The following is a 14,782-nucleotide window of genomic DNA, read 5'->3' as shown; positions in this document are numbered from 1 at the left end:
TGTGAGAAATGTCAAAAGTGCAAGGACAGCCAGTGGTTAAATCACGCCCCATCAGTACTGCCTGTTTTTCAAAATTAGAAACTTTACCAGCCTATAAATACTGTCACTCAATTGATATCTTTGCCATTAACCTATTGTGTGGGTAAAAGTACAAATTTAACTTTCCACAGGCTGCACTCTACTATCACGGATCAAGTCTCTTCACAACCCGTACAACACACTCGCAGAACCACTGGAAATGCGTCATTACGCGCCGCCCGCTCATGTCACGTGACATGCCCGTACTTTTGCTCGCGCGGCGGATGCTATATTCCGGCATCCTTTGCGGCTGGCTTTCTCTTTCCGGTAACCAAGATGTCTAAGAGGGGTGAGTGTATGTAGCGGTGCCGTGTAATCTGGTGCCATCCGCTGTCTGCGATGGTTGTTCGTTCTTGTCAATAACCATGTTTTGTTCTCTGCATTCCTCTCTATGTTCTAGCGGGATTATGACAAGGGTTGTGTAGTAGAGAATAGTGTGGAATCATCGAGGGGAAAAAAACAACCACAGGCAGCCATGTTTATAGTCGGGGAATGATCCTGTCAGGCAGGGTGTGAGGTGGAGAGTGTGTATTATGTCTGTAGCGTTGTTCTTCGTGTGGGCTCCGGTCAGTGTTGCACTGGTTTTTGCTAACTTTATATATTTTAGTATAAAGATGTACTTTGGTTGAAAAGCATTAGAGCTGTTGGAATATCTCGCGTGTGTGTGTGTGCGCGCCTTGCTTGTAATTCTGACCAATAAATACTATTGATTTTTATGAATACTGTTTCTGAATAACTACTTAGATCACTACTGTCAGCTTATTAGACTAGTCATGATGATATAGTTGTGTGATGTTTTACAATGGTTGGTTGTGGTGGCAAAGCAGAGTCTGCTTATTTTTTACCTACAGGCAAACCTATAATAAAACTTAACCGGGAGGTACAGTACATATCTCCTAAAAGCAGTGCGTGTTTACAAGATATTTAGTAGCAGCCGGTGATGACACCGGTGTGTGGACGGCATGTTGTTCATTGACAGAGCTGTGCCATGGAAGTAACCTATGATTGGGGGCTCAGTCATTCAAACAGCTGGAGCCTGTAAATCCTGTAGGAATACCAAGTGAAGATGGAAGCCCTCAGTGGTGCCAGTGCCCCATTGGAGGAGTTCATTTGGTAAACCTTTCATAATGTGTTGCATACTAGCACATTTATGCTCTTAACTTGCAAGGGAAGATTTTTTTTTTTTTTTTTTTTTTATATATATATTTTTTTTTCTATCACTTTAACCACTACAGCCCCGGAAGAATTTACCTTCTTCCTGACCAGTGCGTTTTTTGCGATTCGGCACTGCGTCGCTTTAACTGACAATTGCGCGGTCCTATGACGTGGCTCCGAAACAAAATTGACGTCCTTTATTTTTCTCACAAATAGAGCTTTTGGTATATGATCACCTCTGCGTTTTTAATTTTTTTCCCCTGTAAACAAAAAAAGCGACAATTTTTAGAAAAACGCATTGTTTTGCTATAATATCCCCAAAAAATTTTAAAAAGAAGAAACTTTTTTTTTTTTTTCCCCTCAGTTTAGGCCGATATGTATTCTTCTACATATTTTTGGTAAAAAAAAAAAATCGCAATAAGTGTTTGGTTTGTGCAAAAGTTATAGCGTCTACAAAATAGGGGATAGTTTCTATGGCCTTTTTATTAATAATTTTTTTTTTTTTTTTTTTTACTAGTAATGGTGATCAGCGATATTTATTCATTTTTTTTTTTTTTTTTTTTTTTTTTATCGTGAGTGCAACGTTATGGCGGACACGTCGGACATTTTTGGGACCATTGTCATTTATACAACAATCAGTGCTATACAAATGCACAGATTCCTGTGTAAATGACACTGGCAGTGAAGGGGTTAACCACTAGGGGGCAGTGTAGGAGTTAAGTATGTCCTGGGGAGTGTTTCTAACTGTGGGGGGGGGGGGTGTGACATGTCACTGATCTCTGCTCCCGATCACAGGGAGCAGATATCAGTGACACTGTCACTAGGCGGAAGGGGGAGATGCTTGTTTACATTAGCATCTCCCCGTTCTTTCACTCCATGAGGCGTTCAAGTCCGCTGGACCCGCGACCCGACTCGCGGAGCTCGCAGCCCGCACGCAATGTCGGCAAATTTTAAAGGGACGTACGAGTACGCCCATTTGCCCAGCCGTGCTATTCTGTCAACGTACATCGGCGTGCGCCAGTCGGGAACCGGTTAAAGTAGAGCTAAAGCCAAAACTTTTGTTTTTTTGAATAGCATAAATGAGGGGTTATAACCCCTGTCTTTTCTCCCCCCCCCCCCCCCCCTTTTTTTTTTTTTTTTTTTTTTTTAAATCGGTGTCCAATCGGGGAGATTTCCCTTAGCTACAACCGGAAGTAAGAGGATATGTCCATCAGAACTAGTATCCCCTTTGGAAGATACTCCTCTATTCCTTTTCTGGTGACACCCCAAAATCTCCACAACAGGGGCATAGACAGCAATTAAAACCGCACGTGTTCTAAACCCTCTCTACTCTCTCCCAAACGTTAAAGTTTTGTTTTTAGTTCTCTTTTAATCACAGAAAAATGGTTGATTTACATTTGCGGTCAGGGGATGGTAGAAATAGGCCGTTGAGCCACAGTTTTACCACCCGTCTTAAAGTGGTTGTAAACCCTTACAGACCACTTTGACCTACAGGTAAGCCTAGATTAAGGCTTACCTGTAGATCCAAGAGATATCTCCTAAACCTACACAGTTTAGGAGATATTTGCAAAAAGACAGGCACTGCTGTCTACGGCACATGTGCGATATGCCGTTAGTGGCGGCTCCGGCCGATCACAGCCGGAGACACGGTACCCGGAAAGAAGATGGATGCTCCGTAGCAGAGGGCAGAGCGGTGACATCGCAGGCTCCTGTGTCAGGTAAGTGATACATAATGGGCTACTATGCGATGCATAGTAGCCCATTATGCTTTACCTTTGCAGGGAAACAAAGCGGAAGTAAACCGATCAGGGTTTACTTCATCTTTAAAGGCTAAACTTTTTCCATTTTGAATAGCGTAAAGTTATTTTATTTTCATTTCCTGTCCTATTGCCGAAACAGAACATGAAAAGATATCCCTTCAAAATGAGGGAATCCCTGGTTGTCACCGTAACTAGTATCCCCCATTGGAAGATTTACCCTCTTATCGGTCTGGTGACAACCCAAAATTAGATTTTTTTTTTTTTTTTTTTTTTTTTTTACTTAAGTTGATAACGGTGAACAGGGTAAATGGGGTGAATTCCCTTATGGAGGCACAGACAAAAAAAAAAAAAAACCCTGACAGGTGTTCTAAATCCTTTCTGGTCAAAACTGGGACATTTTTGCCTTTGGCCTAGGTTCACATTGGAGGGGGTTAGAAATCGGGCGCGTTCGGCTGAACTCGCCTGATTTCCACCCGGCAATGCAGTCCAACTTCAGGGACGATTTGACAGACATCTGTGCGCATTCCTGCACAGATGTCTATACCAATGTTTCTCAACTCCAGTCCTCAAGGCTTCCCAACAGGTCATGTTTTCAGGATTTTCTTCAGATGAAACAGCTGTGGTAATTACTAAGGCAGGGAAACTGATCAAATCACCTGTGCAAAATAATGGGAAGCCTGAAAACATGACCTGTTGGGGCCCCTTGAGGACATGGTGTTGAGAAACTCTGGTCTATTCAAATCTCCCCCCGAAGTCACCAGAAGTAATACAGAAACTACTTTTGGGAATCTGTGCTGCGCCGCACCGATACGGACGGTGCAATAGCTGCTGATTTGACATGTCAAAATTGCTTCAATGTGAACCTAGGCTCAGATATACTCCACGATATCACAGCAGCCGGAAGAGGTTGTACACACACTGGGCTGTGATCCTTAGCTTTGTGGCCACAAACATTATACCCTTTTCTTGTTTGGCTGCTGAATGCCACCCATTTGAGTGAATTTAGGCCACACTGCAACAGTGTATGCCTGTGCATTCCTGTGTAGGCAGTCTCATTGATGACAATTAGGACGCAGCAGCCAAACTGCCACTGCTCACAATTTGACATCTGTGCAGGTGCACAGTCCTGAATGCACACAGTTTGCATGAAGGAGCCCTTAAATGTACCTGCAAAAATACTTGCCTACACCTTGGACACAGCAGTGACATAAGGGTCTGTAGGAGGAATCGCTGAACACAGTGGGGACATGGAAGATTTAGGCTTCCAGGATTCTTCTCTTTATGGAGCAGTGTTTGCAGACACAGACCAATTGGAGGCATTTTATTTCTTTGTGGGTGCAGCTTCTAACCTGTGATGGACTTTTGCAACGGTTGCTTTAAATTAAGTATACAGTTGACATCTTTATAAACTGGCATTCGTTTCTGTTTTTAGGACGTGGAGGTTCTTCTGGTGCGAAGTTTCGCATCTCCCTCGGTCTCCCTGTGGGAGCGGTCATTAACTGTGCTGATAACACCGGTATGTTGAATACGAAGATATTTGTGTGTTCTAGTTTTTCAAAGTCTCATGTTTACTTTTATCAAAGCGAAACTAAAAGCAGCATTCTTCTGGGTGGGCTTAGTTTTGTCATAATGTTGAATATAACAAGTCATCTGCACAGAGGACATCTACTGTATACTGGAACATACAGACCATTTTAGCTCTTTAACCCCCTCACCCACTGTGTCTATCAGGCACAGCCGATGACAGACCACTGTACCGGCTTGCTGCTGGTACTATGTGATTACCGTGGCCAAACACAGCAGATGACATGACAATTGTACACAATGAAAGGCTTTGATTCATGCCGTTCATTGTGTACTATTGTGATGAGCTCTGTGATTGGTCAGTGATCACATGGTACAGACAGGGCCAGTCTGTAATTGGCTATTACAATAGTCAACACTGGATGGATAGTTTTCATTCAGAAAAAGTGATTGCTTATAATTCTAAATTCTAAGCAATCATAGTGTGTAGTTAAAAAATAAAAATCCTGATCACCTCTCCAAAAATAGTAACATATTTTAAAAAATGTAAATTGTGGAAGAAACTTTTTTTTTTTTTTTTTCCCAAAAAAAAATGGAACTTCAAAAAACTCGCCATGCCTCTTACCTTGGACTTTCTACTTTCCAAAAATGGTCATTTGGGGTATATTTGTACTGTTCTGGCATTTTGGGCCTCAAGAAATGAGAAAAGCCATCAGTACATCAGGGTCGATCAAACCGAAAATTCAGGATGCACTTGGCCGAAACAGAAAATTACTTCTTTTTTTATATAGAATTAAATTGTATTCAACTTTTTAATTAATATGAATTTAAATTTTTGTTGGCCATTGTCGACCCCTTTAGTGCAGAAAAGCTCAAGAGAAATGCATCCCTTTAAATTCTATATGTCTTCACACTGGTCTGTTGCGCTTCCGTTGTGTTAATCTTGCTGCATTTTTGGTCAAAAAAAAAAAAAACACACACCAAAGACGCAGCTCTCCATTGAAATGCATTTAAAAGCGCAGCAATAACTCATTTTTTACGTTTTTGATGCAGTTTTGAGTCGCATGACCTATGGAAATTCCTACCATAAGCACAATAAAATGCTGGCAAAATCTTGTGCATTATCTTCTATATCGTGGTTTGTAGACCCTATAACTTTTTCTTCTACAGACTAAATGATATACACTGATTTGGGTTATTTTCACCAAAGTAATAATTTTGGCCTCAATTTATGAAAAGAGGTTATAACCGAACAAAAAGTGTGTGTGTGTGTATGTATGTATATATATATATATATATATATATATATATATATATATATATATATATATATATATATATATACACACACCCACCCCTCGAGCCAGAGGCTCTAATTGACTTGAAAAAGGTTGGGCTCCGGGCGCAGAGCATTGCACCCTGAACCCACCTACTTGTGACAAAAGTGAATTTAATATTCGCTATTGTCTTCTGGCTTCACCTCCTGGCCAATCAGGATGGATAGGTGTTTGTGTACCGTCATCATGGAGGTGGGCGGGCCTGGGGTGTCTGGTGAGATATCAGAGGTCTAAACGGACCCCCATATCTTTTTCTGAGCCAGATAAAGGCACTGAAGATGGTCCTTTTCTCTGTAGCACTTTACTTGAATGAATAAGGAATCTGTATAGTGATTCCTAATTCATTCAGAAAAATGACAGTCTGATAGTAACACTCGCGTTTACTATGATCAGCTGTCAGTGGGCATATAGGAGTGATCAGTAGTGATCGCTGCAGGCGCCCTCTACTACAGTAGGGAGCTTAGTAAACACATGCTTACTAAGCCCCAACTTCACCCACAGCACTTCCCAACCTGACAGATCACGGAGTTCAGTGCAGGGAGAAGCTGTGGGAGGGGGAGAAGAGATGCCGCTCAGAGCGGACATGGATTGGTGGGGGGGGGGGGGTGTTGTCTGACAGTGGCGGGGGGGGGGGGGGGGGGCACATCTGGATCTTCTGAACAATTCTATAAGCTTATGGTCTTTTTGAAGTGACCATAAGCTTATAGGAAAGGGAGAAATTGGATCCGTAAAGACTTGGCCACCTACAGGCACTTCTATAGGTCTATATGGACTTGGCAGTGAAAGGGTTAAAGCACAGTGGTGTACTGGATGGCACTTTTGCCTAGCAGCAAAAGGGTTGCTGGTTCGAATCCCAATCGCAACACCACCTGCCTGGAGTTTGCAATGTTCTCCCTGTGCCTGTGTGGGTTTCCTTCCACACTCCAGACATGTTGGCAGGTTAATTAGATCCTGTCTAAATTGGCCCTAGTATGAATGTGAGTCGGGGACCTTAGATTGTAAGCTCCTTGAGGGTAGGGACTGATGTGAATGCACAATATATATGTAAAGTGCTGCGTAAATTGACAGCGCTATACAAGTACCTTTTTTAAATAAATGGAGCTTAACTCTAGGTTTCTTGTGCCTTTTCAGCTTGTTTGGGCCAAGCTGGCCGAAGCAAGATAATCTCTTTACTTTAAGAGGTGCCTGTTGGGCACACTGTAAACTGAATGTACCCTCAGTTACATATAGTGTACAGTGATGGTCCAGCAGCGTGACAGTAACTTATCGCCTAGTCCTAAAACAAAATCGAGTTGGGCTAAGCACTTTGTATTTTATGAATGTGCACGTTTCTCTGGCTGAGGTGGAGATCACAGATGCCTGCCTCAGAATCAGAGGAAGATGTGTGTAGATAAAATAGCTTCCTGTGAAGTTTCCATCTGCGAGTTAGACTTTTAAAGGATAAAATGGTTCTGGGAAATGTAACAACTTCACTAAAAATTGACCTGAATTACAATGTTAATGAAGTAAAATGACTTGCTTTCTAATGCATCCAAATTTATGGGGAACTATGATAGGCTGGTGTGTTTAGTACTCTGCTGAGTTGTAGAAGTAAAGTGTGCATTGCTGCTGTATGCGCTGTGCTACTTCGATTGGCCTTGATACAATGCTGCTTGGTCCTCTTATGTGAACATTTCTGTGTGTTTTAATTTTTTTTTTTTTTTTTTTTTTTATATTAGGTGCCAAGAATTTGTACATCATTTCTGTAAAAGGAATCAAAGGTCGCCTGAACAGATTGCCAGCTGCTGGTGTTGGTGACATGGTGATGGCCACAGTTAAAAAAGGAAAACCTGAACTTCGTAAAAAAGGTGGTGTTTTGGTATCCTCACACGCAATAAAATGACATATGGGATATTGTAAATTGGTCCCCTTGTTTCATAAACATAACTTTTGCTGTTTTCTAGGCAGCATCTGCTTTATTACTTCATAACATAAGATCTTAAATGTAAATGGGATTTATTTTCACCTCAACAGTGCATCCTGCAGTGGTAATAAGACAACGAAAATCATACCGGAGAAAAGATGGTGTGTTCTTGTATTTTGAAGACAATGCGGGGGTGATAGTGAATAATAAAGGAGAGATGAAAGGTATGTATTGCATAAAATTTCCCAATGTGCGCAGGGGCAAATTAATCGGGAAGAATCTAGTATTCTGCTGGAACCTAGATAGAGCCCCCTCAAACAGGCTCAGGCTCTACGTAGGCTTGAAGGATTTGCATATGCTACTTTTAATTAGGATTGTTTCACACAAGTGTTCCGTTTTTGGATGGAAACCCGCAATCCATTTGTTTACATCTGCGTCCTTTCAGAATCTTTTTTTATGGAACAAGGCTACCTCCTTTTCTGTTCAGATGGATCTGAACAGAAGTCGTCCATTAGGTTTGTTGTTTTTTTTAACCACTTGCTGACCAGCCGCCGTCGCTATATCCTGGCAGGTCTGCTCTCCTGCACGAATCACCGTAGCTGTACGGCGGCTTGTGCAGGCGCACACTCTGCGGGGGGCTAGCCCATGTGTTGGACGGACTCTGTCTGCCGGCGACCCGCGATTGCCTAGTACAGAGGCAGAATGAATATCTGCCCGTGTAAACGAGCAGATCCCCTTTCTGCCAGATGACATGACAGATCACTGTTCCCAATCACTGGGAACAGAAGATCTGACATGTCCCTGGCAGCCCAGCCCCCCCCCCCTTACAGTTAGAACACCCTTATAACCTTGATTGCCCCCTAGTGTTAACCCCTTCCCTGCCAGTGTAATTTTTTACATTGATCAGTGCTTTTTTTATAGCACTGATCAATGTAGTAATGTCACTGGTCCCCAAAAAGTGTAATTTGGGGTCAGATTTGTACGCCGCAATCCCGCTAAAAACCGTAGATCTCCGACATTACTAGTAAAAATATACGTCCCTAAATCTATCCCATAGTTTTGTAGTTGCAATAACTTTTGCGCAAACCAATCAATATACTCCTATTGCGATAAAAAAAATTTCTTCAAAAATATCTATCTATATCGGCCTAAACTAATGAATGTTTTTGTTATGTATTATAGCAAAGTGTGTGTGGGGTTTTTCTCTCTTTGTTTATAGCGCAAAAAAATGAAACCGCAGAGGTGATCAAATGGTACCCAAAGAAAGCTTTATTGGGGGGGGGGGGGGGGGGGGGGGATGTCGGTTTTGTTTGGGTACAGCGTCACGCAATTGTCGGTTAAAGCTACCCAGTGCTGTATCGCAAAAAATGGCCTGGTCATTAAGGGGGCAAATCCTTGTGGTCCTTAACCACCTTGCCTACAGGTTACTTGACCCCCTTCCTGCCCAAGCCATTTTTCAGCTTTCAGCGCTGTCGCACTTTGAATGACAATTGCGCGGCCATGCTAACTAGTTAAGTGGTTAAGCGAGAAACCTATTTTTTGTTTACTTTTGCCACCTATTAGTTTCTTCAATAACTTTAAAAACTTTTTTTTTTTTTTACTTATACACTCTGTTGCTAATGCACATAGAAGGGTCCTATTACACAAGCGTCCGTTGTGCTAAAAAAAAATGAAATATTCTTTTTAACACCCTTTGTTACTTTTTTTATTTATTTATTTATTTTTTCCTTAATGCATTCGGTGCATTAGGATAAAAAGCCTATGTGCAGCATCTCCCCTAATAACCTGAGCCACATCTCGATCCAGGGATGTCTGACTGCCTCAGCCGTCCAGGACTTCAAACCCACCCCATTTGCTGAGGCACTTAAGCGGCACCATTGGCTCCTGCTGCTGTCAATCGGTCAGTTGGCCAATGAGGAGATGGGGCGGGGCATACCACAGCTCCGTGTTTACAGAAATAGTATTGGTAACTGTAAGTGCAAATACACAGGTGCATACAATACTTGGGATGTAAAATGGCTAGGCAATCAGTCCATAACAATCAGACTGGCAGTTCAAGAGTTAAGCAAGTGACTGGCGGTTTAAGCAAGTATAGTAGCTGGTCAAAGGTGGCTGCTATCCTCAGAGAGCTGGCTCTGTAGTAGGCAAGAAAAGGGTGGAAAAGTAAGCGCCACCTGAGTAGTATTATAAAAATGCTTTTAATAACACAAAGTAAGGTCATGCTTACAGGATTAAAACATTAAAAAAGGCTCTTCTGTGTATATGTGGTCCATGTTGCAGGTCGTTTGTTATCGGCCAGGAGCTCCTTCTGTGGCCATCAGGAAGAGGCTGGGGGCGGCGTGTAACGTGTGTGACATCACGGGTCGTCAGAACACTTCCGGGGGAGGGCTTCACCCAAGGAGAGAAGCTGTGGATAGCTTACGCGCTCGGAACAGCTGGGCCTGTTGAAGGAGCAGCTGCTCAGAGCGCGTAGCCTATCCACAGCTTCTCTCCTTGGGTAAAGCTGCCCCCGGAAGTGATCGGATGACCCGTGATGTCACGTGCGTTCCAGCCTCTTCCTGATGGCCACAGAAGGAGTTCCTGGCCGATAACCAACGATTTGCAGGAACCACACCATGGACCACATATACACAGATGAGCCTTTTTAATGTTTTAATCATGTAAGTTTAACCTTACCTTGTGTCATTAAAAGCATTCTATAATACACTCGGGTGGCGCTTCCTCTTCTACCATTCCACAGCTCCATGTTTGTAAAATCTGTTTATTTTTCTAGAAAAAAAAAAATCACTTTTAAATCTGAAATGTAAAACCTTTTTATTTTTTTGTAGCACCAGAGTTGGTACTTGCATTGACTGAAGTGTCCCATGTGCTGGTGGCTGCTGTTTGATTTAAATCTTAAGTCCTGTGTCCCGCATCGGTCTTCCGGTCAGTGTGAATGGCCACCCTTTCTGTCCTTGTTTGTCATATCAGTTCCCACAAAAGAAATTGAAGGTGGCAGAGATTTCTATTAATCAACCTACCCTCTAGTCATAGAGCGCTTTTCATTGTGGGAACTGTTAGCACAACTTCTATGGCTAGGGCATGGGGATCGAAACAAGTGGGCATAGTTTGCACAGTGTGCCAATTACAGGTGCCAGCCACTCATATTAACCCCTGCAGTACTGGGAAATTGCTGCTGCAGAGGTAGCCGTGGGGAGAGGACATAAAATTTCAGTTGGCCACCAGCACACAGGCGCCACTTCGTGGTAAGCACTATTCCTGGTGTTGGTGTGTGGTGTTTTTTTTTTTTTTTTTTTTTTTCCCCCTGTAATTACTATATCTTCAATAAGTGCAAGTCAAAACTGACTCCTGCTTTGTGATTATTCTGGCCTTAGATCATTGTGGCTGTTTCCTCACTTTATGTTTGGCATGACCCAGTGTAGCTGTAATTTCTGTTGCAAAAGTCTGGACTGTGAGTGCTTCTAAGGCTGGTGGGAGTGCTGAATGAGAAACGAGGTGTACTGGCCCTGAGGAGGCAAGGAAGTGTAAAGCATACTTTGTCCATTGGTGGACATAAGAATTGGAACAGTCCTTCATAAGATTGAGAAAGCTGCAAACGGAAAAGTTGCAGATGGCCCCCTTAAAACACCTCCTTTACCCAGCATACAGCTGGTCTCTATTCAAATTGGAATTTTTCTCTGTGGTAAGAATTAAAGCTAAATGCTCAAGCATGGGTGTAATCTGCTTGGTGAACTGCTTGTGCTCAATACCAGCCCAACATTCAGCACAATGCGCTGTTCAACTGTTGAAGCACCATGTGGCTCACCACTTTGGTTCCACTGCCTGCCAACAGTGACCTTGTCACCTCTGACCATCTGAAACCCTCAGCAGCATCAACTGGCCAAGTCTTGAGGCCTCACCTTTCATCAGGCCTAGTTGCTTACTGCTATGTGAGGCAACACATTCTCTTCAAAGACACAGGGCAGTTTGCTGCTACAGGTGACTTTAGCCCATGCTCCCCTAGTGGTTCTTGGGGCATTTACCCCAGTATCCCCATAGGGAGCTAATGCCTGTAGTCTGAAACATGGGACCCCTATAGTTATAGCGTCATCAGTTTTCTGCAGCTCTGTGTTGGACAGGTCCAAGGTCTTCCTGATGTCCACAGGGACATCCATGTCCACTTTAGACTTCAGTTGTGCCCAGTTACTGGAGCAATTTGGATGCAGATGCTCCAAGTGAGCCCTGGAACTCAAGCAGTCTGTCTTTGACTTTCTGGGACGTTTACATCAAAAGTCCATCTAGCTCAAAAAAAAAAAAATACAATCCCATATACACAATCCTTCACCCACACTTAATCCCGAGGAAGGCAAAAAAACCCCAACAAAACATGCTCCAGTTTGCTACAGCAGGGGGAAAAACTTTTATTTCCTGATCCCCCTGAGAGGCAATCAGATTTTCCTGGATCAACTTTACCTATAAATATTACCCAGTTGTATTTACGTTTAGGAAGAATCCAGGCTTTTTTTTTTTTTTTTTTTTTTTAAAAGCGATCTACTGAGCTTGCCAGAACCACCTCCTGGAGGGAGTCTATTCCACATTTTCACAGCTCTTACTGTAAAACCTTTCTGTATTGGAGATTAAATCTTTTTTTTTTTCCCTCTAAACGCGAAGAGTGCCCCCTTGTCCTCCGTGATGACCTTTAAAGTTAATAACTCAACACCAAGTTCACTATATGGACCACTTATGTATTTGTACATGTTGATCATATCTCCCCCCTAATCTTCTCAGAGGGAATTCCTCTAATCTGAGCTCCTCCATGCCTCTTATCCGTTTGGTTGAACTTTCACCAGTTCCCCAATTTATCCTTTTTGAGATCTGGTGCCCAAAACTGATCTTATTTTAGATGAGGTCTTACTAATTTGTACAGGGCAAAATGAGCTCTCGTGTTCTCTCTCTCGTTCTCTCTCTCTCTCTCTCTCTCGTTCTCTCTCTCTCTCTCTCTCGTTCTCTTTCTCTCTCTCTCTCTCTCTCTCTCTCTCTCTCTCTCTCGTTCTCTCTCTCGTGTCTCTCTCGTGCTCTCTCTCTCTCGCGCTCTCTCTCTCTCTCGCGCTCTCTCTCTCTCTCGCGCTCTCTCTCTCTCTCGCGCTCTCTCTCTCTCGCGCTCTCTCTCTCTCTTCTCGCGCTCTCTCTCTCTCTCGCGCTCGCCTCTCTCTCTCTCTCGTGCTCTCTCTCTCTCTCTCGTGCTCTCTCTCTCTCGTGCTCTCCTCGAGTCTCGCGCTCTCTCTCTCTCGCGCTCTCTCTCTCTCGCGCTCTCTCTCTCTCGCGCTCTCTCTCTCGCGCTCTCTCTCTCGCGCTCTCTCTCTCGCGCTCTCTTCTCGCGCTCTTCTCTCTCGCGCTCTCTCTCTCTCGCGCTCTCTCTCTCGCGCTCTCCTCTCTCTCGCGCTCTCTCTCTCTCGCGCTCTCTCTCTCTCAGCGCTCTCTCTCTCCTCGCTCTCGTCTCTCGCGCTCTCTCTCTCTCTCGACTCTCGACTCTCTCGGCTCTCTCTCTCGCCTCTCTCTCTCGCTGCCCTCTCTCTCTCGCGCCCTCTCTCTCTCTCGCGCCCCTCTCTCTCTCTCGCGCCCTCTCTCTCTCGCGCCCTCTCTCTCTCTCGCGCCCCTCTCTCTCTCGCGCCCTCTCTCTCTCTCGCGCCCTCTCTCTCTCTCGCGCCCTCTCTCTCTCTCGCGCCCCTCTCTCTCTCTCGCGCCTCTCTCTCTCATCGCGCCCGCTCTCTCTCTCTCGCGCCCTCTCTCTCTCGCGCCCTCTCTCTCTTCTCGTGGACTCTCTCTCGTGGACTCTCTCTCGTGGGACTCTCTCTCGTGGACTCTCTCTCTCTCGTGGACTCTCTCTCTCTCGTGGACTCTCTCTCTCTCGTGGACTCTCTCTCTCTCGTGGACTCTCTCTCTCTCGTGGACTCTCTCTCTCTCGTGGACTCTCTCTCTCTCGTGGACTCTCTCTCTCTCGTGGACTCTCTCTCTCTCGTGGGACTCTCTCTCTCGTGGACTCTCTCTCTCTCGTGGACCTCTCTCTCTCTCGTGGACTCTCTCTCTCTCGTGGACTCTCTCTCTTCGTGGACGCTCTCTCTCTCGTGGACGCTCTCTCTCTCGTGGACGCTCTCTCTCTCGTGGACGCTCTCTCTCTCGTGGACGCTCTCTCTCTCGGTGGACGCTCTCTCTCTCGTGGACTCTCTCTCCTCTCGTGGACTCTCTCTCTCGTGGACTCTCTCTCTCTCTCGTGGACTCTCTCTCTCTCTCGTGGACTCTCTCTCTCTCTCGTGGACTCTCTCTCTCTCTCGTGGACTCTCTCTCTCTCTCGTGGACTCTCTCTCTCTCTCGTGGACTCTCTCTCTCTCTCGTGGACTCTCTCTCTCTCGTGGACTCTCTCTCTCTCGTGGACTCTCTCTCTCTCTCGTGGACTCTCTCTCTCTCTGTGGACTCTCTCTCTCGTGGACGCTCTCGTCTCTCTCGTGGACTCTCTCTCTCGTGGACTCTCTCTCTGCGTGGACTCTCTCTCTCGTGGGACTCTCTCTCTCGTGGACTCTCTCTCGTGGACTCTCTCTCTCGTGGACGACTCTCTCTCGTGGACGCTCTCTCTCGTGGACTGCTCTCTCTCGTGGACGCTCTCTCTCCGTGGACGCTCTCTCTCGTGGACGCTCTCTCTCGTGGACGCTCTCTCTCGTGGACGCTCTCTCTCGTGGACGCTCTCTCTCGTGGACGCTCTCTCTCGTGGACGCTCTCTCTCGTGGACGCTCTCTCTCGTGACGCTCTCTCTCGTGGACGCTCTCTCTCGTGGACGCTCTCTCTCGTGGACGCTCTCTCTCGTGGACGCTCTCTCTCGTGGACGCTCTCTCTCTCGTGGATCTCTCTCTCTCGTGGACTCTCTCTCTCTCGTGGACGCTCTCTCTCGTGGACGCCTCTCGCGTGGACCGCTCTCTCAGTGACCTCTTCTCGTGGACTCTCTCTCTCTCATCGTGGGACTCTCTCTCTCTCTCGTGGACTTCTCTCTCGCT

At 45.1% G+C, this 14,782-nt stretch overlaps 1 protein-coding gene across 1 annotated transcript in view; it reads left to right on the top strand.

Moving 5' to 3' along the window:
• The first annotated feature begins 293 nt into the window (after positions 1–293).
• Positions 294–14,782, top strand: part of RPL23 (ribosomal protein L23) — a 35,182-nt gene continuing 20,693 nt past the window's right edge. The window contains exons 1-4 of the mRNA XM_073608282.1: positions 294–367; positions 4,426–4,509; positions 7,573–7,701; positions 7,868–7,981. Of these exons, the coding sequence (XP_073464383.1) occupies positions 355–367; positions 4,426–4,509; positions 7,573–7,701; positions 7,868–7,981 (340 nt within the window). The 5' untranslated portion in view covers positions 294–354. The remainder of the gene's footprint in view (positions 368–4,425; positions 4,510–7,572; positions 7,702–7,867; positions 7,982–14,782) is intronic.

This window comes from Aquarana catesbeiana, linkage group LG12, assembly GCF_042186555.1.
Source record: "Aquarana catesbeiana isolate 2022-GZ linkage group LG12, ASM4218655v1, whole genome shotgun sequence".
NCBI lineage: Eukaryota > Metazoa > Chordata > Amphibia > Anura > Ranidae > Aquarana > Aquarana catesbeiana.
The sequence above is the reverse complement of the archived record's forward strand: the minus strand, read 5'-3'. Positions and strand labels throughout refer to the sequence as shown.